Below are 26,181 nucleotides of genomic sequence, written 5' to 3'. Positions count from 1 at the left end.
TAACCCTGCTTTTTCAATATGATCAGACATCTGCTGTAACTAAATAAACATGTTCAACAAAAATGTTCAATTAAATTTTGTCTCATAAAATGAGTGGATAATTTAGTGGAATTGTTAATTTTATATATATATATATATATATATATATATATATATATATATATATATATATATATATATAAGATGACAAAATGCATAAAATTACAGTGTATGACATCATCCATCTTTAATGAAGCACATAAAACAGCAAAAAACCTACTAAATTAATCACAATTTCTCCAAGCTGCACCATAAAAAAGTGCATCATCTGACACAGCTTCCATACATGCCAAATAAATATATATTAACGTTTAAATATATATAAATGCCATAATCACATGTGCTTAAAAAAATGCTGTCAATCATCTGTTGTACAGGAACTCTCTCTCTCTCTTGTCTGAGTTTAACACTGATGCAATGTTTCTGTGTGACGTTACTCCTCATTTTCTGTCCTGTTGAAAATCTCTATGGTCTCTCCTTCCCTCAGCTTCAGGAACACTTGCTGGAGGTGCCATCTAGTGACAAAAGAGATTAAGATGATTATATAATGTAACAACATATATCAGCATACACAAGGTTACTTATCAAACCCATGGAGACACAGTTCTGCTTTGTGGGCTTTAGAGGAATTTCTCTATTCTGGGATTTTTAGAAGTGAAAACATGGTACCTGTTCATGAGAGTGTCTCTGGTGGACGTTGTGTAGAGATAACCTCCATTCTTTGACCCGGTAACTGGGATCTTCAGCTGAAAAATGATTTATACAGTGATTAATATATTGCTGACCAGTAGTAGAGCGAGTATTTCTCATGTTCTGCGTGGAGGATGGTTTATGGTGAGGCTGTAGAGCTGCTGACCTGAGCGCTGCTGTGGTCCATACGGTTGTGTCGGTCAGATAAGTGAATGTTGTGGATCTTTAGAGGAGGAGCGCCCAGACTGGCCATGGCGGTAGAATTATTGTTCAGTTGTTCAAGGGCCAGACGGTAGTACTCTGCTTTTGCAAAATTTTCTGAAAGAAAAAGGACACAATTGTTTAAAAGATTTTAACAGATAACATAAGCTTTAATTAACAATGACTTACTCTGCATGAGGTAATACATCATAGCGCAGCCGCCGCCGGTCACTACAGTGATGAATATAGTCATCTGCTGCAGGAGGCTGGTTGATCGACTCATCCTTCCTCAGCTGGAGGAAAACTCTATACAATAGTAATGACATATAAATATAACTGAATTTATTTCCTTCATGATCTTAAAGACCTTTTCATCTAAAGGCTTTTTCTTCAGTGCTTGAAATTAGTTTGATACATAAATGTAAATTGTGCCTCTCTCTTGTTTGATTTTCGTCATTTTTGGTCACTACATATTGTCACACTGCCATTTGTTATTTCAGTTTTAGTTCGGCTTTACTGTTCTAAATGGGTACTTCAGTGTCCTTGAAAGACAGTCTTAGCATGGGACATTGTGAAAAAAAAAGTATATATATATATATATGTACACAGTACAGTCCAAAAATTTGGAACCACTAAGATTTTTAATGTTTTTAAAAGAAGTTTCGTCTGCTCACCAAGGCTACATTTATTTAATTAAAAATACAGTAAAAAACAGTAATATTGTGAAATATTATTACAATTTAAAATAACTGTTTTCTATTTGAATATATTTCACAAAGTAATTTATTCCTGTGATGCAAAGCTGAATTTTCAGCATCGTTACTCCAGTCTTCAGTGTCACATGATCCTTCAGAAATCACTCTAATATGCTGATCTGCTGCTCAAGAAACATTTAATGTGTACAATTGTACAAAATATTTGTGTACAATATTTTTTTTCAGGATTATTTGATGAATAGAAAGTTCAAAAGAACAGTGTTTATCTGAAATCTAATCTTTTGTAACATTATAAATGTCTTTACTGCCATTGATTTAATGCATCCTTGCTGAATAAAAGTATTCATTTCTTTAATTTCTTTTCAAAAAAATAAAAATAAAAATTCTTACTGCCCCCAAACTTTTGAACGGTAGTGTATAATGCTACAGAAGCTTTGTATTTCAGATAAATGCTGTTCTTTTGAACTTTCTATTCATCAAGGAATCCTGAAAAAAAAGTACACAACTGTTTTCAATATTGAAAATAATCATAAATGTTTATTGAGCAGCAAATCAGCATATTAGAATGATTTCTGAAGGATCATGTGACACTGAAGACTAGATTAACGATGCTGAAAATTCAGCTTTGCATCACAGGAATAAATTACTTTGTCAAATATATTTAAATAGTACACAGTTATTTTAAATTGTAATAATATTTCACAATATTACTGTTTTTTACTGTATTTTTAATTAAATAAATGTAGCCTTGGTGAGCAGACGAAACTTCTTTTAAAAACATTAAAAATCTTAGTGGTTCCAAACTTTTGGACTGTACTGTATATATATATATATATATATATATATATATATATATATATATATATATATATATATATATATATATATATAGCGTAAACATGCTACAATAGTACATTTTGTTAGTAGCCTATGAGACATTCAAATATCTGCCTTCGTCTTAAAGAACGATACTTTAGTAAGATATGGATTAATATTGTTTACAAACGTCCATGAATTTCAGAGGACTGAGTCCTAATTTTGTCCATTCATGCATCGATTTCAAGGGCCGTTCATAAGTAATAATAACTCACCGTCACATCGATTATTTTTATAAGACACTAACAGGAGCGCGCTATGGGCGCGGCCATGTTCGTTTTTCTTTGAAAAACTTTATTCAAACATTGATGTATATAATCTGATTAAACGCACTGTAAACATTCAGTTGTGCGATTTCTTATCATATAAAGGATAAAGTAAATGTGTCCGTACTCCGTAAAGTTTTAACTCTTGATTTTTAAGATAGATAGTCTGTTTGTATATTTTCTGTAGCCTATTATTTGTCGACAACAGGAACACGTGCGGCTGGAGCGCGTGACGTCTGACGCAGGCGCGGTACGACAAAAGAGTTATGAAAGTTCTTTCCTGAGTCACAGTAGAATGTCATTCATCCCTCTGATTTCCCTGCAGATGCGTTAGAGTTCCACACCAAAGGCTCTTCAGGACATTCAGAGGTGAGGACATTTATATCTTGCATAGAGAAGAATTAACATTATCTGTTGTGTAATCACTCACTTGCGCGCGATGCAGATGCGTTTCGTTAATGTGACTCTTTGGTTATTTAATTAACACGCGCATTGAAGCGTTTAATAAACCGATTTCTTTCGAGTATAACAATATACATTTTCTAGTATTTGAGAAAATAGCCATGTATTGACTATTTTAATAGCCAAGTTCCTGTTCTCAGTAGCTTCTACATGCTGCTGCCTGCTGGTTAGTTTTATAAACTCTGTTACATGACAATTAAGCTCAAATAATATATATATATATATATATATATATATATATATATATATATATATATATATATATAATTGTATTTTTTTTTTATTGTGTCATTTGAAAACAATAATAGAAAAAAAAACGTTTTGACTTCATTTGGTATTTATGTGTATAGTTTGTAATTTTTAAATTGATGTTTTCACTGCTGTCATTGCCATCACACAAGCACTTAAAATGTTAATTCTATTAATCACATAAAAAAGTACCGAAGTTAAGAAACACCCTCAAATATATTTAAAAGAATGTTTGTGATATTTATCATGAAATAAAAAAGATGCATTTATTTTAATAGCATGCACTTTATGAATAATTTACTAATTTTTTACTGAGTTGTAAAGAGAATGACCGCACAATTAAAACACACTGAATGCCAAAATTGTTTTAAATTCCAGGTAATAGGAAATGTCTCCCATTCCCCCATATTAAATAAATGGGTAACTACTATAACCAATATGTTTTCTCTTATGCAATCCAATTGGGAGTCCAAGTCAATTCTCAAGTAACTTTTTTTTTTGTAAATGTTGTGCGACTTGATCTCTGGTTACTGCTTAAACAAGCCCTTATCAGACAAACACACATGCAGACACACCATTTCAGCAAACGTTCTTCTCAAACCAGAAATGTGCTGCTCTGTCATATCTTTGCATGGACTTGTCTTCAAAGGATGACAAGGTCAGTGTAGATGAGGATTGATCCACTCCATGCTTGTTTAAACCTTTTCCACAGATGTTACATTTAATTTTTTTCGTCATCGTGCAGAATTTAAATCAAGTTCAGAACAAACTCAGTTGTATTCCTCTCCTATAAGCACACTTGTAACACTTGTAGTTAATGCTGATTTTCTGCAGGAATCATGTTGGGATCAGTGGTTGTAGGTGTAGGCATTGCAGGATGTGTGAGAATAAGAGATTTACTCGCTCCTCTTCCGTCCAGCGCTGCAGAGAAGCTCAGCATCAAAGGCTTTGTGTCCAGGTCAGTGCATCATCCAGACACTTGATTTGTTTCACATATTGTGAAGCACGTAGCATGTTTTATTTTTTTGACCCCATAGAACACAAGATAAGCTCTCTGTAATCTGTAATTTCATATCATATAGCAAATATTTACTGTTCTGTCCGTGGTGTGCAGTTGAGAAATCTATACGCATACATACATAGACCATGGTGATGTCTGCACTTTAAACATGTTTTTGACTCCTCATACTGAAAGGTTCATATTGAAAGTTGCACATAGACCAGTACTAGTGCTTGACTTTGACTTTGTATGTGTGTGTATGAATGTGTATATATATATATATATATATATATATATATATATATATACAGTACAGTCCAAAAGTTTGGAACCACTAAGATTTTTAAAGGTGCTGTAGGTAACTTTTGTAAAAAAAATATTTTTTACATATTTGTTAAACCTGACATTATGTCCTGACAGTAGAATATGAGACAGATAATCTGTGAAAAAATCAAGCTCCTCTGGCTCCTCCCAGTGGTCCAATTGCCATTTGCAGAAATACACCGCTCCCGGTAAGAAACAACCAATCAGAGCCAGGAGGAGTGTCTTAGCAGTGTCAATCAATCAAGCTCGCGTGCGCGCTGATCACACTCCTGTCATGCACAGTGTACAGGCGTCAAATTCAAGATTTACCCTCGTTTTATTTCGGGCTCTATCTAATTCTTTCTTTTTGGCTTTTTTATCATCGTCATCTGTCTTTTTCCGTTTACCCGTCTTTATTTTATGAGCAGGTGCCACTCGAGGAATTGGCAGTTTGGATTGTTTTTCCGCCATAAGCAAAGCTGCGGCACACCGGTAATCTTGAAGCCTGTATGCGCTGGCGCTGTGCATGGGAGGGGTGTGATCAGCGCGCACGCGAGCTTGATTGATTGACACTGCTAAGACACTCCTCCTGGCACTGATTGGTTGTTTCTTACCGGGAGCGGTGTATTTCTGCAAATGGCAATAGGACCACTGGGAGGAGCCAGAGGAGCTTGATTTTTTCACAGATTATCTGTCTCATATTCTACTGTCAGGACATAATGTCAGGTTTAACAAATATGTAAAAAAATTTTTTTTTACAAAAGTTACCTACAGCAGCTTTAATGTTTTTAAAAGAAGTTTCGTCTGCTCACCAAGGCTACATTTATTTAATTAAAAATACAGTAAAAAACTGTAATATTGTGAAATATTATTACAATTTAAAATAACTGTTTTCTATTTGAATATATTTCACAAAGTAATTTATTCCTGTGATGGCAAAGCTGAATTTTCAGCATCATTACTCCAGTCTTCAGTGTCACATAATCCTTCAGAAATCATTCTAATATGATGATTTGATGCTCAAGAAACATTTAATGTGTACAATTGTACAAAATATTTGTGTACAATATTTTTTTTCAGGATTATTTGATGAATAGAAAGTTCAAAAGAACAGTGTTTATCTGAAATCTAAAACTTTTGGACTGTACTGTATATTAGGGGTGTTACGGTTTTGGTACAGTTCGGTATGTGCTATGTTCAGTAAAAAATAGGACAATTGTCAAATAAAGAAAATAAAAACAAATAATCTAATTACAAGAAACAGAACAAATAAACACATGAGAGCTAAAATACAAATAAAATAAACAATGCTTTACAGGTTTTTCAGGAATCTAACAGCTTTCAGGTACAGAAATTGAATAAAGTAATCAAATATATAATAACACTTCATAAAAACTTCTTTGAATAATTTAATAAAGTTGAAACATTATTGAAGTTACAAAAGCTATTCAGTCAAGAGCAATTTTTTCATCCTTTGTCATTTGATTAACATTAAAAACACAAAGAGCAGGAATATTAGACTGCTGTCCCTTTAAGAACCTTCAAAGATCCACTACACTGATACTTATACACATGCGTTGTCTGTCTCGTTTTTCTCCTAAGCCATAGCCTACTATGTTTGTTAGGATACTCACTAAGCTGGGCATGTTGACCAGTTTAGGTGCAAGACTTGAAAGAGAATGTGAGCGAGAGTATTTGAATGTTTACATTGACAAGGGTTAAATGAGATTAGTTTTAACACCGATAGCAACGTGAGATGGTCAGGTCTCACCTGCGCTCAAGCGCTATCAACACCTGGGTGATGACGACGTAAATGACTGGTCATAGAGCATTCGGGACTTCATTGAACATTTGTTTACAATGAGTGACTGTTTTGTTCATGTTCTTTTGATCATAACTGTTGTAATGTATTGGGAAACTGGAATGCATATCCATCGACTGAAATGTACATTAGCCGAATCTGTCTGTCTGATTTGCATGTTATTTTCAACAAACCATATTATAGATGCGTTGTCAGATTTGGCATGAACCGTGGCAAGAACGTGCTGAACCATGGGTGGAGAACCGAACGGTTTGATGTATTTTTTTTTTTATATAGCGAACTGTCCCACCCCTTATAAATAAATATATTAATTGTCATGTGTGTGTGTGTATATATATATATATATATATATATATATATATATATATATATATATATATATATACATACATACATACATACATATATATATATATATATATATATATATATATATATATATATATATATATATATATATATATATATATATATATATATATACAGTGCTCAGCGTAAATGAGTACACCCCCTTTGAAAAGTAACATTTTAAGCAATATCTCAATGAACACAAAAACAATTTCCAAAATGTTGTCAAGACTAAGTTTTATATAACATCTGTTTAACTTATAACATGAAAGTAAGGTTAATAATATAACTTAGAGAACAACATTTTCAGTTTTACTCAAACATGCAATTTTTAAAAACATTTTTAAAAGAAGTCTCTTCTGCTCACCAAGGCTGCATTTATTTGAACAAAAATACAGTAAAAATAATTTTATATATTTTTATAAATTTTATTGGAATTTAAAATCACTTCTTTCTTTATTTAAATACAATGGGTATAAAACTGTTTTTAGTTTGAAATGGGTAGTGTATCACGGTTTCAACAAAAATATGAAGCAGCACAACTGTTTTCAACATTGATATAATAATAAATGTTTTTAAGCATCAAATCAGCATATTAGAATGATTTCTGAAGGATCATGTGACACTAGAGACTGAAGTAATGATGCTGAAAATTCAGGAATAAATTAAAATAAAATTTAAATATATTCAAATAGAAAAGTTATTTTAAATTGTATTTAACAATATAACCGTTTTATTGTATTTTTGATTAAAAAATGCAGCTTTGAGCAGAAGAGACTTATTTCATTAACATTAAAACATCTTAAAAATTCCAAAATGATCAGTCATCATTTGGAAACAGTCGCCTCAACCCCTGTGATGTGTGGCAGCAGCAGCAGGAAGAAGGGTCAAATTCATACACAAGATAAAGCAGAATCATCTACAATGTCCAGTCCATCCAATCATAGTACACAAAGATCAACCCCTACCATATATGGCAATATAATAACAAGTAAGAGAGGTCAGATATTCAAATGTATGTGCGTGTCTTGAGTTCCCTTTTGCATACGAGTGTATAAATGTGTCCAATGTCTAGTTCTTGTTTTGTCTAGGTGTGCCCGCAATGTGCATAACCTAATAGAAAGAAGTTACAAACGGGCAGTCTTACACAAGAATAGTCAAAAGTGGAGCCTGTGAAAAAAGAAAATATTAACATGAATAACAGTGAATAACACTGATTCTCTCTTCAGCACGGCATCTGTTAGTGGGTGGGATATATTAGGCAGCAAGTGAACATTTTGTCCTCAAAGTTGATGTGTTAGAAGCAGGAAAAATGGGCAAGCGTAAGGATTTGAGCGAGTTTGACAAGGGCCAAATTGTGATTACTAGTCGACTGGGTCAGAGCATCTCCAAAACTGCAGCTCTTGTGGGGTGTTCCCGGTCTGCAGTGGTCAGTATCTATCAAAAGTGCTCCAAGGAAGGAACAGTGGTGAACCGGCGACAGGGTCATGGGCGGCCGAGGCTCATTGATGCACGTGGGGAGCGAAGGCTGGCCTGTGTGGTCTGATCCAACAGATGAGCTACTGTAGCTCAAATTTCTCAAGAAGTTAATGCTGGTCCTGATAAAAAGGTGTCAGAATACACAGTGCATCACGGTTTGTTGCGTATGGGGCTGCATAGCCGCAGTCCAGTCAGGGTGCCCAAAATATAGGGCTGCACAATATAATGAAATATCGCAAATGTACATCACAATATGCATATCACAACGACTTGAGCATATAAGTTGAGCAAAGGGTTGTTGGTATTTTTTTATATATATATTAGTGCAGCCCTATATTTTTCTCTCAGGATGTAGTATGTAGTAATCATGTTTCTTTAAAAGATACATAGGTAAGATACATATATAATAATATATTAGCATTTCTTTTGTTTAATATGAATTTGAATCTCTTGAATCTACTGGTGTTTTGTGTTTGTGTAGGAGGACTCTTGAAGATCAGCAGGGTGTGAAGCAGATCACGATGACGGAGGCGTTGAGCAGAAGTGACATCCACGTGGCATTTATATGCACGGAAAACACCAGCCATGAAGAGAGCATCAGGTATCACACAGTCCATAATCTCTTCTGATTGGCAGAAATGATCATGTGTGAGTGTCCTTCTTTTAATATGATGGTTTCTCCCCTGATCTGCTCGATCTCAGGCAGTTTCTGGAGGCAGGGAAGCATGTGTCCGTTGAGTATCCCATGACCCTCAGCTACACATCTGCAGTGGATCTGTGGAATCTGGCTCAACAGAAGGGTGAGCTGCTGTCTTCATTAACAGCTGTGGATGCATGTCTTCTTGAGTAAATATTTGAAATGGTAGAATGTTTGTCATCATAAATTAGCTAAATAATATTTTTCTGCATCATACTTAAATGTTTTAACTTCTATATGGTATCTTCAGGTCTGGTGCTTCATGAAGAACACATTGAACTTCTCACTCCTGACTTTAAACAGCTGAAAAAAGACATATCTGGGAAAACACTGGAGAAGGGAACGCTGCACTTCACAGGTATAATAGTACCCAGTTACTCTTCCTTTTAAAGGGTATCACTAGGGTTTAGAGTGACAGTCATTTTTCTTTTCAGGTGGACCCCTGAAGCCAAATTTTGGGTTCCCATCATTCAGCGGCATTGCCAGAATGACCTGGTTGGTTGATCTTTTCGGGGAGCTCACGGTTACTGCTGCATCTTTGGTGGAGGAGCAAGAGAACAAATACATGAAGATGACGGCCCACTTTCTGACCCAACAACAGAAGTAAGTACACTACAACCACAGAGAGGGGATTTTTTGTTTAATTAAAAAATTATTAAATTTATTATATTTTTAATGTATAGCTGCCAAATATTGTGACCATGAACACCAAAATTTTATGCTAAAATACAGTATAAATGAATGTACTCAGAAAATGTACACAATTGTTCAAAAGTTTGGGGTCAGTAAGAGTTTGTAATATAAACTCTTGAAGTATATTATGCTCACAAGGCTGTGTCAAATCAATTAATCACATCTAACATAAAAGTTTGTGATTATATATAGTGTGTGTGTGTGTGTGTGTGTGTGTGTGTGTGTGTGTGTGTTGTTTGCAATATATATATATATATATATATATATATATATATATATATATATATATATATATATATATATATATATATATATATAACATCATTACTCCAGTCTTCAGTGTCACATGATCCTTCACAAATCATTCTAATATGATGATTTGAAGCTCAAGTAGTATTATTATTATCAGTGTTGAAAACATATTTTTGTGGAAAATAAAAAAAAGTCTTCTTTGTTTTCAGGATTCTTTGATGAATAGAAAGTTCAAAAGAACAGCAGTTATTTAATTTTTTTTGTTACATTATAAATGTATTTACTGTCACTTTGGATCAATTTTACGGAAGAGGATTAGGGCCAAGCATTAATAAAAAAATAAAACCATCTACAAGTTGTTAAATTTCGAGAAAAAACTCGTTAAATTTCGAGAAAAAAGTCGAAATAAAATGTTGAGAATAAAGTCGTTAAATTATGAGAAAAAAACTCGTTAAATTTCGAGAAAAGTCGAGATAAAATGTTGAGAATAAAGTCATTAAATTACTAGAAAAAAGTTGTTAAATTACAAGAACAAATCGTTAAATTATGAGAAAACGTTAAATTTCGAGAAAAAAGTCAAGATAAAATGTTGAGAATAAAGTCGTTAAATTACGAGAACAAATTTGTTAAATTACTTGTTAATTAATTAATTGTTCTCAAATTAATTGTTCTCAAATTCGTAATTTCTTTAAATTACGAATTTGTTCTCATAATTTTACGACTTTTTTCTCGTAATTTAACGAGTTTATTCTCAACTTTTTATCTCAACTTTTTTCTCGAAATGTAACGACTTTTTTCTTGTAATTTAACGAGTTTATTCTCAACATTTTATTTAGACTTTTTTCTCGAAATTTAACGAGTTTTTTTCTTGAAATTTAACAACTTTAATCTCGAGATGGTTTTATTTTTTTATTATTGCTTGGCTCTAATCCTCTTCCTTACAATTTAACGCATCTTTGCTAAATAAAAGTATTAATTTCCAGTATAAAAAAACAATACTTATTGACCCCAAACTTTTGAATGGTAGTGGATGTATTTAGAAGGTGAAACTGGTCACCATTTCTTCAAGTTTTTTGGTATTTAATCACCTTTTTGCACTTGAATTGTCTTGCAGAGTGACGCATGAGTTTTTAAAAGTACTTTTGCTTTTCTGTGTAGCCTCTCAATAAATATGAGGTCATGAAACTGCAATCACTATAATTAGATTTTATGGGTGGTGCTTGCATTGCTATGTGATTGCTAAGGGTGTTACAAAACAGTTAAGTCAAAGAGCCCATGCCCAAATCTACAGGATTTTTTTTTTTTTTTTTTTTTCATTTTGATTTTTTTTTTTTTTTTATTTGTTTTATCATCTAACATGCAAAAATCAGATGTTAATCAAAGTTGTTTCTGACACAGGCCTCTTACTTGGATTGAAGAACGAGGTCCAGGACTGGGCAGAGCCAAAACCATAGACTTTCACTTCCAGGACGGCACTATCACAGAGCTTCCTGCCGGTCAGCGGGAGCCAGTGGGGCTGTTCATGCAGGATCTGGTGCTGTTCGGCCGAAAGCTGCAGGGTGACGTCTCTGCCACGGAACTCCAGGCGGAGAGGAGCCGGATCTTACACTGTCTGGAGCTGGCGGACCGCATTCAGCAGCTCAGTGAAAATGCTCAGGCCTGAACCTGTCCTGTAAGCATTCTCACAGAATTAGCCACTATGGGATTTTCGCTCTCTTTTCCCAAATGTCCCATATAGAATTGTGAGATATAGACTGTGGGATAGAGACAGACATCTGCAGTATAGAATAATATTATAATAAATATACTTTTTTTTTTTTTTTTTTTTTGGTAGCACTTTACTTAAAGCCTTTATATATAATGCATTATAAAAATGTTGTAATAATTATAACCACAGTTATAATAGTTTATAATGCATATCTAGTCATTAAACACGAAAGTATTGAAAGTATAATGCATTAAAATATAAGGCAAACAACCAATTTCTGATATACTAATACATTTTAATGTTATAGTTATTTATGGAAATGCATTATAATATACATTATGAATAGCTTTATAATGCATTATACAAAAAGGCTTTAGTGGGTAACACTTTACAGTAAGGTCTCATTTATTAACATTAGTTAATGCATTAACTAACAAGAACTAACAATGAGCAATATATTTTTATGGCATTTATTAACCTTTGTTAATGTTAATAAAAATGTTTGTTCATGTTCGTTCACAGCATTAACTATGCGAACAGATACAACTTTTGATTTTAATAATGCATTAGTAAAAGTTGAAATTAAAATGAACTAAGATTAATAAATGCTGTAGAAGCATTGTTCATTAATATTTCATGTTAAACCTTATTGTAAAGTGTTACTGTAAAGGATAATACCATTTTTTTTTGTAACAGTGAAAATGAGTGTCTAATGAGTTGTTAAGCTCTAAAAAGGACAAAAAAGAACCATCATAAAAGTAGTGACACAAAAAATGACAACTTATGGTCTTTTTGTCCTTTTTGGACCTTGACAGGGCCTTATGTTAAATATTGTTTGAAAAATCAGTATTGGGAAATGATTTAAAAAAATATATAACATATCAGCATAAAATCAAAAGTCTTTGATTTGGGAATTTAACTAATAGTTTTGTCTTTAACTAGTGGGCCGCATCAGAATATGCAGTAACAGCACATTCTTTCATTGTATCGTGCAACTAAACTCAAGTTACTTATTATGGTTACATGTTACATTTATTATTCAACAGAAAGGGATGTTTCTCGCTGACTTCTTGTTTTTTTTTGTTGTTTTTTTTACATTTTTTTTTTAAATCAGTTGGCATTTTGTACGTGACTGATACAGTGGGTTGTGTGTTTGTGTAATGCATCTGCACCAAATTCAAATACACTTTTCAGACAAATGAACCAGTGATTTTGGTCATTGGTGTTCATACAGACTGGTGCATTGCAAAACACTCTTGTTTGCTTTGATATTTCTCTTTGTCATAGTACATATTTAAGTTGCTCTGTTGACATGCTATAGTTTGTTCTGTGAAAACTGGAAGAGCTCTGTAGACATTCATACATGCTTGAAGCAAAATCAAAGGTTCACTTATTCATGAAATGCTCAAAGTTTTTCTTTAATCTGATCTATGTTCTTTATGAGGAGATTAAAGTGAGAACTCTGGGAAAGCACTGAATTGAGCAGATCATGGACTCTATCAAGGAAAAATAAGTGTAATGCACATATCATAAAGAGGAATGTTTCATTTTGTTTCTAACCAAAATGCATCGTTTACATTTGTCTTCATGTGTACATATATGTGTTATTCAGTTATAAATAAATTGTGCCTGCTTTATGGAATTAGTTTCTGCAGCTGAATCCACACAACACATTTCAACTGTATAAATCTTGAACTTTTATTTTGTATTATGAAAATGAAGCCTACTTTTTTAAACACTTTTTTTTAAGTTTTTAAGCATGTCCATCACAATTTGTTACCGTTATAAAAATAAATAAAATTAAAGTATTCTGTCTTGCACTTAAGTTCAATTCACATTTATTTGTAGTGCTTTTCACAATATATATTGTTTCAAAAATTCAGTAAAATGTTTTTGTATTCTTTCATTGTTTTACACAATTATGATGGGTGTATATACTTAATTGCCTGGATCAAAAAAAAAGTTAATTTTCTTAATGCAAAATATTTTTCTGTTAACGCTGTTGAGTTATTAACTAATTAAAGTATTAGTTATGAACTAACAGTGAACTAAATGTTCACAGCAATTATTAATCTAGGCTAATTACTATGTATACATTACTATGTATACATCAGTTAATGTAAAAATTAATGTCTAATGCATTAACCTCATTGTAGTTAGAATTTATCTTTTGCTTTTGAGATATGAAATATGATCCAGACATGATTCATAAAACCCTGCATTCCTTCCTCAAAAGTGAAATATTAAACATGTTCAAGTATTTATAAATCATGTTCAGACACCAAGAGTGAAAAAAGTTTCAACCTTTATTCAAAAGACAAGTCAGTCCTAATGCCACATTAGTTAACAAGGGCAGGGCCATATTTTTCAGAAGCTGTGGTAAGATGATGCCAACACTGTCATGTGCTCAGATTCACACACACACACACACACACACACACACACACACACACACACAAAAGAACAAACATTCAGATGAGACATTTCCATTTGGAAAGTGTCTGACAATAAATTGCATCTATACATTAAAAACAAGAACTTTTTTTATTTTTTTACAGGCTGCATTGCTGAAACGCAGTTTCTAGATCCTCATTGGACAGTTTCGATTTCTGATTGTGAAATTTGCTGAAACAGTTTCTAGATCCTCATTGGACAGTTTCGCTTTTCTGATTGCAAAGTTTGGTTGATACAAAAAAAGCTTCAAATAAATTACAACAACATATTAACCCTAGAAAATAAAAGCTGTACTTTGTTTATTTGCGGAAGAAAACAAAACAAAATGGGAGCAGTTGAGCTTTAAAGAGCAGCTGATTTCAGTTCAGGTTCTGGTCTAGTTGAAAAGTGTCTGGAATGTTTGAGAATGGAAGTACTTGTGTGCATCATCATCATCATCATCATCATCATGCTGGACAAACACAACAGTAATAAATATACAAAAAAGTAATGAAATAATAGCAGAAAAAATACAAAGTCCTTGTTTACAGCACATCGCAACAGCATCAATCTGCAGTCGATCTTTAGTCTTTAACCTTCAGCTGTCGGTCAGGTCTTTCTGCTGGCTCTGTCACTTCAGCCGGTGCAAAGAGAATGAGAAGAAAAAAACATTCCTCCTGGGTGACTAATCAGACCTGAGAAGAGCAGGGCATTCTGGGATGCTTCTTCTGGAAGTCAAAGTGATGCGGGCTGAAGATGGTCGGAGGGGCTCACGTGGATTTCTGTTTATAATGAAGGGTCAGGTCTCCACCGCTCTTCCAGATAAAATGCTTAACAGTCCGGAGGTCCATGTTTGGATCCAAAACCTATGAAGACAGCAGACGTTTTTAACAATAGTCTACAAAAAAAGCATTTCACAATTTTTACTATTTAAATCCGTTCACACAACGAACGATAATGATAAATATATTAGCTTTCATACCAACCCATGATGCTTCACAAACGAGGGTCAATTCAACGCTGGATTTGCACAAAAGATTAACATGAGGGCATATGCTAGTCGATGAGTTGAGCAACTACATCAATTTATCCACTAACCATTCAGAAACGTCCAGTTTCATTCTAAAAGTTGTAACTTCTTCCTGAGTCTCTCCATCAGTGTCGACTCCGGTTTGAACAATGTAAGGCTGAACACCGTTACTGACAATCCTCATTTTGGCTGCGTGAGATTCTCCAGTTTTGTTGTTGAGCAACCGAAGTGTAAGCTGTTAAAGCTCCGCCCTCTTCTGGAAAGGGGGCCGGGAGCAGCAGCTCATTTGCATTTAAAGGGACACACACAAAAATTGTATGTTTTTGCTCACACCCAAATGGGGGCAAATTTGACAAGCTATAATAAATGATCTGTGGGGTATTTTAAAGGTCCCGTTTTTTGTGGTTTTTTGAAGCTTTGATTGTGTTTATAGTGTGCAATATAACGTGTTCATGTTTCGCGTGTAAAAAAACACAGTATTTTTCACATAATTTACTTATCTGTATACCGCTGTTTCCACTGTCATAAAAACGGGCTGATGACTTCCTTGTTCTATGAAGTCCCTCCTTCAGAAATGCGTAACGAGTTCTGATTGTGCCAGCGGTTCCTGTGTTGTGATTCGACAGCAGCTTAGCGAACCTTGCCCGGAAAGGTCACGCCTCTTACCATAACGTGGAGATGCATGCGCTCAGTGTTATTGTAAACATGTCTTTAATTTTACCCTATCAATTTGAGCCGGAATCAGACCCGGTGATTGGACTGCGGGATGAAAATAACAGCGTTTCGACGACATGGCGACAAACACACTCTACAAACGCAACTCTTGTGTATTCCTGTGGGCGGAGGTTAGTCAAAAAACTGTTTTAGTGACGTCATTAAAGGAGGAAGTAGAGGGATGTAGTCCAAACTGGCCGTTCGATGTAGGCGACTTCTGTTAAATAAAATATCTCGCTTGGCATTGAACTTTGAGCTTTAAAATTTTACAGATTTTATTTATACTCTAACAACAACATTACACACTAACTAAAGTTTGAAACATGGGATCACGAAGAACGGGACCTTTAAATTTAGAAAGATTTTTAAAACTACATTATCATTGTGGTTATCATCCTTGGTGCGAATGGATCTTTAGGAAGACAAAGCAAATGGTATAATCTCGCCTGAAATTTCAATAAAATTCAGTGCATTTGAGCATGCATTGTAAGGATGAAAATAACATTAAAGCAGGGGAAAGCAACCAAAACTGTGAGGCAGTTAAGGATTTACTTATGTTTTAGTATCTGTAACTGGCTTTTCACACAGTTTAACTGGGGTTATAGCCACTTTTAACCCTGGGTTAATCAATGTTTCACACTTGTAATATTGTTATGAAGGGTTATCGATGTCACAAAAGCAGTGCGCTGACAAAGGTCAGTTGCTTAGCAATCAAAACTAAATAATGGTCACCTCATTTAAATTTGTTTCAGCATCTGAGGAAAATAAATCGTTGAAGAGCAAATAATGAGTACATTGGAGCACTGAGTGCAGTAAAGAATGTGATGGCAGGTCTAACCTGATCTAAACACATGAGCTCAATCTTCTCTTCGGCCATCACTGCCACGTCGTCTTCTTTCTCCTGCTCTCCTGGCTTGTCATTGGCTGAAGAGCTGGTGGTCTGTGACTCCGTGTCAAGGTTGATGATCTTCTCATAGACGTGTTCCATCACTTTCCGCACCTGAAGCATGTCACTCGCAGACAGACGGTCTCTGAAAACAACAGGCCGGGATGAAAAAAAAAATCTTCAAAACATTGTTGCAAATTTAGTGAAGTATCACTTTTACAATTAAGATGCATTTATCTTACGAGATGTCAAAAATATTCAATTCGACTAAGCATAATGATTATTAATTATTCTCATTGTGTAACTTATAGACACAACATACTTTTTGAGTGTTTTGGCTCCAGATGATGAATGAGGTTGGAGGTAGAATGGGATCTTGTTGAATTTTGGCATGTTTTTCTGAAGCAGGAAAGAAAGCAGTCAATGTACAATCAAAAACATTATCCATATGATGATGATTGTGTGATTGTAAACACTCACATCTACAGTGATATCAATAACCCACTGAGGTACAGTTTCATTCAGTAACATAGACTCTGTCTCTCCCCCAGAATCACGGCATAATAACCTGGAATTGGAAGGAAATATGGCTTATAATGAAGACAAGATCCAGGAAGGATGGTGAGTTTAAGCTCTTCATCAGTACTGGAATCTTTCATTCTGACCTAAACAACGTCCTTCCGCCTGCTTCACCAAAGATGACAGGAGTGTGTGGGGGAACCTGGAAGTAGCCGTTGCCCTTTTGAATTCGGCTCTCCTGTTCACCGTTTACTACAGAGAAATAAACACAGAAGATAATGAAGTCAGAGACCAAGTGCATATTCACATGTTGCAGAATATCAGATGTGAATTCAAGGAATTAGCTCAGAACACAAAAAACAAAGCTTTGTATAAATACAAAAATAATTGCATGCATCCTTTGCGGATAAGGCAAACTATGCTTTGCAGCAAAATTTTACAAAATCCTTTATTTAAAGTCCTTTATTAAAAGATGCATTCAAATTCATTTTGTTTTTACAAAAACACATCTACCATGATTGAGTTCATTTTCCTCCTCTTCCATTGGATTTATGTGAGTTCTGGGCCAGAATTCCAACAGGGCCTGCAGGAGCAGCCCACCCAGATTCACTGGAACAAACGGATAAACACAAAGAATAGTTATGTTACATAATTCCCACTGCTGAGTTAACGCTGTAAGGTTGAAAAACAAACACTTAAAAAATCCTATTGTTTATATGTAACATTGTCTTGTTTTTCAGAACAATATTCTAAATGTCCTACAGGTACATCAAAACGACCATAAAGTAGTAAGATTTGTAAAAGCATTTTGATGAATTGCTAAATTAAAATAATTTCTAGCACCAAATGGAACTGCAAAAATTGATGTAGTATATGAAAACAGTTTCGTCTATCGACCGTAAGTTTTTTGACCGCTAGGTGGCACTGCACCAAAACTGTGCAGGTATTCTCAGGTCATGGTTGTCATAACACACACCAAGTTTGATCTGAATGTGCTAAAGCGATACGGCGATATAGGCTAAAGTCCATTTTGACGTGCTCTTCGTGGAATTTGTTTAAGCGTCATTCGAGACTGGTTTGACTAATCAACTTGAATTCAATAACTTTGTCTGCATAGTCTTATGATGATCTGGTTCAATTTTTGTGAAAGGAGGAGTTTGAAAAAGTAGGTTTTGAAAAAAAAATCGTCTTGAGACAAGGAATCACAGTAAAAAAGAATTTTGTTTCTAGCCATTACAGTTCAAAAGTTATTAGCATCGATGTGAGTGTAAATTTGGACAGTTGGTGGCGCTAGAGTGTTTGAGTTAGAGACTCCAAATTTGATATGGTAATAGTTCAGAATGTCCTTTATCTGTGTGCCAAATTTTATAACTTTCCCGCAAGCAGTTCTATAGGTTGCCATAGAATCAAGAGCGGAAGAAGAAGACGACTAATGATCACAATAGGTGCCTACGCATAATAATAATAATAGAAGAAATCATACAATTTAAAGAAAAGAAGTTACTCAAAAATGCATCGTCGGCAAACAAATAGTCTAGAATGAATAATAATATGTTTTATTTATATAGCGGCTTTCCATTGCTCAAGGATGCTTTACATTACAGTATATGGAGGCCCGTTTCTGACACAAATGAAAAATAAAAAAGGTAATTGCACCTTTTTATCTCACAATTCAGACTTTTTCCTTGCAATTCCAAGATTATATCTCACAATTCATTACAAAAAATTACAAGATATAAAGTCATAAAATCTGAATTGCGAGATATAAAGCATTTTCCACAGTATGTACTAAGAAGGCAACTTTACACTTAGGGTCAGAGCCATCTGGGCTTGTAAAACCAGCATCTTTAGCTGCCACCCACGCCGCAAAGGAATCGCTTTCATCCAGCGTGATAGTCAGCATCTGAAAAACAGCAAAAATATATTTAACACTCATTATCATGAAAACATGATGCTAAGGCAAAAGGCATTGCCTCTAATACTCACCCCTGTTTTGAGATCTACAGAAAACCAGTTCGGCACATAAACCATCTTGAACCTTTTTTTAATTTCCTCATCAAAGTCCACTTTACCCAGGTCTTCCCCCTTGCATGCCTACAAAACACAGAGCAAGATTACATAATGGTTGGCCAAAAGATGCCATAAAAATATTCTCATGATCTGTTCGCTTCTTACCTTTAGGACATCCCAGAATGCCACACTGTTATTGCTGTCTTTAGTGAGTATGTGCCTCTTGTCATTGAGAATATGACACTGAACGATGCTGGTGCCACCTGAAATTACATTAAACTCAGTTCAATACAAGTTTCAATCAATTAGAGATTGAAAAACAAGTAGATGTTTTTATGTTTTACACTTGCTATAGGTTCCTTATACAATTTCCCTGGAGGAACTAAGGTTTGGTGTCTTTCACAACCAAACTTTAACACAACACCACTCTGACCTTCACCTTTAAGGTCAGATGCTTGTTCTAGCATACAGTGAGGGTCTTTTACCTTTGATGACCTGCTCTGGCTGTGTACACAGAGGAGTCAGTGGGGCACTACAGTCGTTGTCATAGTCTCCAGATGTTCTGAAGTTATGCATGCCCTTTAGAGACTGATGATGACAAAGAAAGAAAGACCAAGTAAGTTTAAGACCAAGTAAAGAAAATTGAAGGAAAAACGATCTGTCAATATGTTCTCTAAATGTAAATGTCTATGGAGAAACACAAAGAGTTGTAATTAGCGACACTTCAGAGTTTGAAAATACATTAAATTTACAATAAAGGGTTAGGGTAGCTTGAATCGCTCTGCTCCCAACCACTAAAATATGCAACAAAAAAAAAATCCTGTACCTTCTGATCACACAGCATAAAAGTTTTTCCTCAGTATTTTTGTCTTGTTTTCCAGTGCAAATGTCTAAATAAATTAAATACATCAAGATGCATTTACTGGAGAAGCAAAATTACATAAAATATGAAGTTTTGCTTTTTTTTTTAAGAAAGTTTATGATTAAAACAAGAACAAATATCTGCCAACGGGGTCAGAAATTCAAAGGGAGGTTTTAATACACCATTGACACATATCTGTTCTTGTTTTGAGCATAAACTCACTTCTTTTTGATCAATTTTTTGAGTCTTCATTTTTACGTTTTCATCTCAAGTACATGTATCTTTATTTATTTGAAAACAAAAATACTGAAAAAGAAATCTTTGCAATGCATGCAAGATTTAATGCCATGACTTAATGAACTAAAGACTTTCAGCTCTAATTTAAGACCTTTTTAAGGCCTTAATTTGTGTAAAGGCAAATGAATACCTTTTTAAGACCTTTATAAGACCTACAGAAAACATCATGCATATTTATAGTGACAGTTCAACCTGAAATGACAATTATGTCATCATTGCTCACAATATATACAAGAACTTCTTTGTTTTCACGCAACCAGAGTACTAATAAGAATGATGTGAACTTTTAAAATACTTTTAAGGTAATTTTTAGTCCTTTTTGGAGCTTGACAGTAATAGTCCTCATTCACTAACATTGGAAAGGGCAGATTAGACATATCATAAGTAACTCCTATTGTGTTATATTTACATTTATTAATTTAGCTGATGCTTTTATCTAAAGCGACTTACAAAAGAGGTACAAAACAAACAGTTCATCTTAAGGAGACAACAACATGAGAAGTGCCAGCAATACAAAGTTACAAACATCCAGAATAGTACAAGCTAGATCAAGGAGGGGATATAAAAAAATAGTGAAAGCATAGAAATTTTTTTTTTTTTTTTAAAGTTAGCAGGATGCAATTAAGTGCTAATGGAAGAAATGAGTTTTCAGTTGTTTCTTGAATATTGTCAGTGATTTGGCTGTCCAGTTAGGGTTAGGATAGGGGCTCAAGGAGAAAAATTAATTGACCGATATGAGGCTGAATAATGACAGAATTTTTATTTTGGCTGAACTCTTTCTTTAAGGAATAAACCCTCTGAATTATGATTATGTAACTCACCCATTTGTTCACAAATGATTTAGTTGTGGACACCCAAATGGCTTGAGGAGGGTCGGCTGATTTGTCCAATTCCATCTGCACAGAGCATCAGATAAGTTGTAAGAGCAGCTTTCTTGAAGGATTCAACACATGCATTTAAGGATGACTTCATTTCTTTATTTCCAAGCACTATGCATCTCAAACTCGCTCTCACCTTTAGGACAGGAGCTTTCTCTTCACATATGAGCACACGTATGTCAGGGTTTCGCAGGTCAGTACAGTAGATTTTTCGGTCACGTCCACCGGAGTAAATGTGCGTGAAGGCCTCGTTCACCTGCAAGGCCCACACACCCTCATCGTGGACCCGGTATGTGGCGATACATCGCTGCTGGCCGAGAGACCACAAGCGTATTGTACCGTCTGAGCTACCAGAGAGACACTAGACAGAGAAACACAACAGGAGGATAACATTATCAAAGTCAGTTTGTGTTCAGTTTTTGGCAGTCTGAATAGCAAAAAATAAAAAGTCCTACCTGAGTGCCGTCTCTGTTTAGTAATAATGATTTGACGTTGTCACTGTGGCCTTTCAGCTTCATTAGCTTGGCACATGTTCGTGGATCCCAGACCCTCAAGACCTGCCATAACAAAAAAAATGTGACACAAAACACGTTCTGTAAGTAAAGCCTTTTATTTGAACCTGCCTGCAGTCACATGAATGACAATATTCCTTCCTTTAAATGTGAAAGTAAAACATCGTAAGACTAACCTTTTCTGTAGATCCTGAGATGATCACGGTTCCTGCCTGATTCATGGCCAGACTGTAGATGGAGTCCTTGTTTCCACTCAATGAAGAAGCTGTCACAAAAAATATGAATGCAATACTGCACTCACTTCAGAGCAAAAGGGTTTTCACATTCATCTGCTTTATTCCTACTCAGTGAATAAGGAGGAAGACTGTGTCAAGAGTTATGATAAAGAGTTTGCTCACTGGTGACTGTATTATTAGAGGCGGTCAGAGCGGTCAGCGTGTTCACATCCCACAGGAAGATCTGCCTGTCCAGCCCGGCTGATGCCACCAGCTCCTTGTCTTTCGCATATGCTAAAGCTTTGACATAGTCCTGAAGTGTGAATCACAACCATCGTCACCATCAACATAATAATAAGTCTCATATATAGTAATTTTGCAGACATAAATAGTACAAATTTGCATCAGTCTGTTTTCTAGGCAAACTCTGGAAGCTCCAAAGTGGACAGTCAAATTTCTGGCTACCATCGACATAATAAATAAGGCTACTTTTACAAAGTCTTGATTTCGTTTTTGGGGTCTACTAGAATAGGTTTTTATGCTTGAATATTCAAAAAACACATTATTTTTCACATATTTGATATTGTTGCAGCACCTCTCTTCCCAGTCTGTCAGTAACGCTGTTTAGTTCCCGTCTCAATGAAGCCCCTCCTTCTGAAAAGCGCAATGTGCTCTGATTGGTTGGCTGGACCAGTGTAATGTGATTGGTCAAGCGCTTCGAGCGTGTATCAGAAACCGCGCCTTACCATAACTGCAAGTTTCAACACACTACTAACTAACTCAACCAGGCCTCGCCCCTGTAATTTTGCATATGCCCTGGGTGGGAATCATTTAAAGGCAGGGTAGGTAAGAAATTTTGTTCCAAATTTGTTTAAACTTTCTATATATATACATGCATAATTAAAATGTAAGAACTCTGATAAAAAGAGTATAAAAATCGAGTGACTCTAGACCGTTTAATCTGTATTAAACACAGCTCATTATTTCCATCCGGGACGAAACATAGGATTGGCTTAGGCGGCTGTCACTCTCTCGCAACCATGGCAACCACCCTTTTGCCACACATGACCTGCCCACTTGCGCGCGCACGTTTGATTTGGGGAATCCAAGAGGCATGGATCCTAGGAATACCAAAACAATGGCAGAGAAACAGCAAGCTAAATTCACAGTATCGGCCTATGCAGTTAGTGAAGGCAAACCAGGCAAAAAAAGGAAGACAGTAACAGTACAAGAAAAGGCAATGAACAAAAAGTCTTTGGATAAACAAAGAAATAAAACGCGAGTTAATATCGGCGTGGCTTTCCAGCGATGGCGAGAACTGAGGGAACTCAAGGGGCTGAAAAGTGACTCCTTGATGGCTTTATTTCTGCTGGACAGGTAAATCTTTCTTTTTGTATTTTGATCATACATATTTTTTTGTTTATTTTTTCATGAAGCATGTGTCATTAGCACACGTAGCTGCGTAATATAGCTAACATAACATTACTTAGCGAGCCGTAGTAGAGACGATAAATAATGATAGCTATAGTGTTGAATTGTGCATAATTTTACCCTCTGTCTAACTCTTTTACCATGTTCACCTGTAAGTTTACCTGCACGTTTTTTTTTTCGCCTTTGTTTTGTTTTTATATTCTCTACCTATGTTTACTGATGTCTTTATCTTGTATCTGTGTGTGTCGTACACACTTTGTTGTATGTGTGTGTTATTATTTTGTGTCTGCAATGCAGTTGTGAGTTGATATTTGAGTGTATGTTACTCTGTTGATCTGTAGAACAACGTATATGTTATGAATCTTACACGAAATTCATCTTCATCACAGTGTAAATGATGGTAATGGAAAAACGTGTATCATGCAACCTGTTTTTAGCTTTGCCTTATAGATAGCTCGTTAGCGAATCAAAAAATATATATTTTAAACTTTACCAATATCAATATGCTAGCTTGATAGTGAGTACTAAAATACATCTTGTTTGTTTATCTTCATAATTATAAAGTTATTTTTATTACATGTGATTCTGACATGATGTCACTACATGCCGTGCTCCTTCCTCTCCGCTCGTCTCAGGTAAATAATGCGTCTTCCAGCTCAGTGGTCGGAGTCACACGTTCATGCGTTTTGGGGGCGTGGCTTTGGAAGGAGCCCAGAAGGGAGGGGGTGGAGTGAATGGAAATAATGAGCTGTCTTTAAAACAGTCGTGAGAGGTCTACAGACACTCGATTTTTATACTTTCTTTTTCAGAGTACTTACATTTTAATTATGTATTGATATATAAATAAAGTTTAAACAAATTTTGAAAAAAAGTTTTTTATACATTTTTTTGCCTACCCTGCCTTTAAATGAAGAACATTGTGACGTGTTCTTTCCCGGAAGAGAATTCAGGACTACAATCAAGGTGTTTCAGGGAGTTCAGAAACAGTGTGCACCGATATAAATAACAACTCTCTTTGGAATGACCTTTTTCATGCTTATTACATTAATAATCCACAATGTTGAAAATGAACAATACACAAAGTTGACCAACAATTTAGGTCTAACTAAACATAATATGAAATATACCTTATGTGTCCGTAACGTGGACATACAGAATCCCTTGTGTGCATTCCAGACTTTCACAGTGGTGTCCGAGGAGGCTGATATCACTACAACACAGAACAATCCCCTGAAACTGGCTGATGCTTAGAATATATTCAATGAGATTTAAGCATGAAGTTTCCTGTAAAAAGCTTCTGAAGCGCTTAGACGTACATGTTTTTCCATTACAGCAGAGGATGATGTCATTCACCCAGTCAGTGTGATGCTCCATCGAAGCGATGTACGGATCCTGCTGTAATAGTTAACAGCTGTCAGTGGCACATAAAGCTGGATATATCAGAAACATTTAACTATAAAGAGAAAGAACTTATGTTAGAACTTAAAATTATGATTTTGATGGTGATACAAAATTAAGTGATGTTGGAAATAGAAAGATATGATCATATAGAAACATGGGACCAAGTGTATTAATACTCATAAATCATGAGCTTTTTGTACTTTGTGTTGGTTGACACTCCATATCCTAACGATGGAGTCTCGTCCGGCCGTAAAGAGTCTGTTGAGAGCAGGATCCAGCTGAAGAGCGTTCACACCGTTACGATTGTACTTCTCCACCTCATCTCTAATAACGTAGGAAACCTGTAAACTCAACATTATTAAAAAAATGATTAGACAATTAGAGATTACCTACAGTCTATCAAATTACCTATTTAATAAAGTTAAAGGGAAATGATTACATAGAGTCTTAGGAACCGGATGTATCTTGATTTTGAGGCTATAAAAAACCTGTATACAAACACGTGTCTATATCTAATTATTGAGCCGACAGTTGTACTCAATAAATTCATTTACAATATCATATAACTGTAGTGTACAGTGGCCCAAAAAATGATTTAGACACACCGTAAAATGACTGAATGCCATTGCGTTAGATATCATCACTGTACCATGGTAACACCACAGTACTTTTTTGTAAGGGTGGAAGTGTTTCGGTTTGTCGATATTAGGAATGCTACATTGGGCGAACCTTTCCTAAAACACGTAAACATATTACAAATTCACTAATACATAGTTTTAAAGGTTTAAAATATTATGTGTAAATTATCACCTGGACTTTCCTCCGTCCAGCAGCGTTCTGTCTGTGATGAGTCGCCATCTTGCATGTTGACAATCAGTGAATGCGTCACTTCCGGTGGAGAGCGGAATACGTTCTGGTGTTTGTTAGGCCGAAATCTGTCACTAGAGGCCGCCGTTGAGTACGAGTAGAATTTTTCTCTGGTAGTTGGTAGCTAATTTGCAGGAACTGGACATCATAGCTTTTATTTAGACCCTAAATTTAAAATAGTTCAATGGTATCGAACTGCATATGACATAACAAAAGTTAAAATATAGCCTATAATTATGTACTACTATAGTCACTCCGTACAAAACAAGATGTGTACAATCTGGGTTACACGTCTCCATATAATCAAACACAACTGATTTAACTC

The 26,181-nt window shown here is 35.0% G+C and overlaps 3 protein-coding genes across 5 annotated transcripts; 1 reads left to right on the top strand and 2 right to left on the bottom strand.

The window, feature by feature from the left end:
- Positions 1–201: 201 nt before the first annotated feature.
- LOC125251392 (cytochrome c oxidase assembly factor 1 homolog) lies at positions 202–2,884 on the bottom strand. The gene is made up of 5 exons (XM_048164386.1): positions 2,738–2,884; positions 1,120–1,236; positions 896–1,047; positions 709–785; positions 202–554 (listed from the first exon to the last, which is right to left on the bottom strand). The coding sequence occupies exons 2-5, from the start codon at positions 1,211–1,213 to the stop codon at positions 473–475; spliced, it is 405 nt and encodes a 134-aa protein (XP_048020343.1). The 5' UTR covers positions 1,214–1,236; positions 2,738–2,884; the 3' UTR covers positions 202–472.
- A 127-nt stretch (positions 2,885–3,011) lies between these two features.
- blvra (biliverdin reductase A) lies at positions 3,012–13,621 on the top strand. 2 transcript variants are annotated; one of them, XM_048164384.1, is made up of 7 exons: positions 3,012–3,157; positions 4,334–4,457; positions 8,933–9,052; positions 9,154–9,251; positions 9,399–9,506; positions 9,583–9,751; positions 11,492–13,621. In XM_048164384.1, the coding sequence occupies exons 2-7, from the start codon at positions 4,339–4,341 to the stop codon at positions 11,754–11,756; spliced, it is 879 nt and encodes a 292-aa protein (XP_048020341.1). In that variant the 5' UTR covers positions 3,012–3,157; positions 4,334–4,338; the 3' UTR covers positions 11,757–13,621. The 2 variants fall into 2 exon arrangements, with proteins under 2 accessions (XP_048020341.1, XP_048020342.1); XM_048164385.1 differs by lacking the exon at positions 4,334–4,457.
- Positions 13,622–14,089: 468 nt separating this feature from the next.
- On the bottom strand, positions 14,090–25,952 carry wdr48b (WD repeat domain 48b). 2 transcript variants are annotated; one of them, XM_048164383.1, is made up of 20 exons: positions 25,800–25,952; positions 25,190–25,330; positions 24,905–24,983; positions 24,716–24,798; positions 22,341–22,470; positions 22,119–22,207; positions 21,886–21,987; positions 21,567–21,791; positions 21,374–21,448; positions 19,879–19,981; positions 19,559–19,656; positions 19,370–19,477; positions 19,190–19,286; positions 17,897–17,992; positions 17,530–17,635; positions 17,345–17,432; positions 17,187–17,263; positions 16,817–17,009; positions 16,711–16,733; positions 14,986–15,100 (listed from the first exon to the last, which is right to left on the bottom strand). In XM_048164383.1, the coding sequence occupies exons 1-19, from the start codon at positions 25,845–25,847 to the stop codon at positions 16,716–16,718; spliced, it is 1,956 nt and encodes a 651-aa protein (XP_048020340.1). In that variant the 5' UTR covers positions 25,848–25,952; the 3' UTR covers positions 14,986–15,100; positions 16,711–16,715. The 2 variants fall into 2 exon arrangements, with proteins under 2 accessions (XP_048020338.1, XP_048020340.1); XM_048164381.1 differs by lacking the exon at positions 16,711–16,733 and having other exon boundaries at positions 14,090–15,100.
- Between the last annotated feature and the right edge of the window lie 229 nt (positions 25,953–26,181).

Source organism: Megalobrama amblycephala, linkage group LG17, assembly GCF_018812025.1.
Source record: "Megalobrama amblycephala isolate DHTTF-2021 linkage group LG17, ASM1881202v1, whole genome shotgun sequence".
NCBI lineage: Eukaryota > Metazoa > Chordata > Actinopteri > Cypriniformes > Xenocyprididae > Megalobrama > Megalobrama amblycephala.
This window is presented reverse-complemented; position numbering and strand designations above follow the sequence as displayed.

Bases quoted from the DNA above. Each gene is read 5' to 3' on its own strand.
- LOC125251392 (XM_048164386.1), bottom strand. From the start codon at position 1,213: ATGAGTCGATCAACCAGCCTCCTGCAGCAGATGACTATATTCATCACT. The intron at 786-895 runs GTCAGCAGCTCT...ATCATTTTTCAG, and splicing joins TGGACCACAGCAGCGCTCAG to CTGAAGATCCCAGTTACCGG. The intron at 555-708 runs GTACCATGTTTT...TTTTGTCACTAG, and splicing joins AGAGACACTCTCATGAACAG to ATGGCACCTCCAGCAAGTGT.
- blvra (XM_048164384.1), top strand. From the start codon at position 4,339: ATGTTGGGATCAGTGGTTGTAGGTGTAGGCATTGCAGGATGTGTGAGA. The intron at 9,053-9,153 runs GTATCACACAGT...GCTCGATCTCAG, and splicing joins AGCCATGAAGAGAGCATCAG to GCAGTTTCTGGAGGCAGGGA. The intron at 9,752-11,491 runs GTAAGTACACTA...TTTCTGACACAG, and splicing joins TTTCTGACCCAACAACAGAA to GCCTCTTACTTGGATTGAAG.
- wdr48b (XM_048164381.1), bottom strand. From the start codon at position 25,847: ATGGCGACTCATCACAGACAGAACGCTGCTGGACGGAGGAAAGTCCAG. The intron at 21,988-22,118 runs GTTAGTCTTACG...TTGTTATGGCAG, and splicing joins TCTCAGGATCTACAGAAAAG to GTCTTGAGGGTCTGGGATCC. The intron at 17,636-17,896 runs GTAGATGTGTTT...ATTTCTCTGTAG, and splicing joins GGAAAATGAACTCAATCATG to TAAACGGTGAACAGGAGAGC.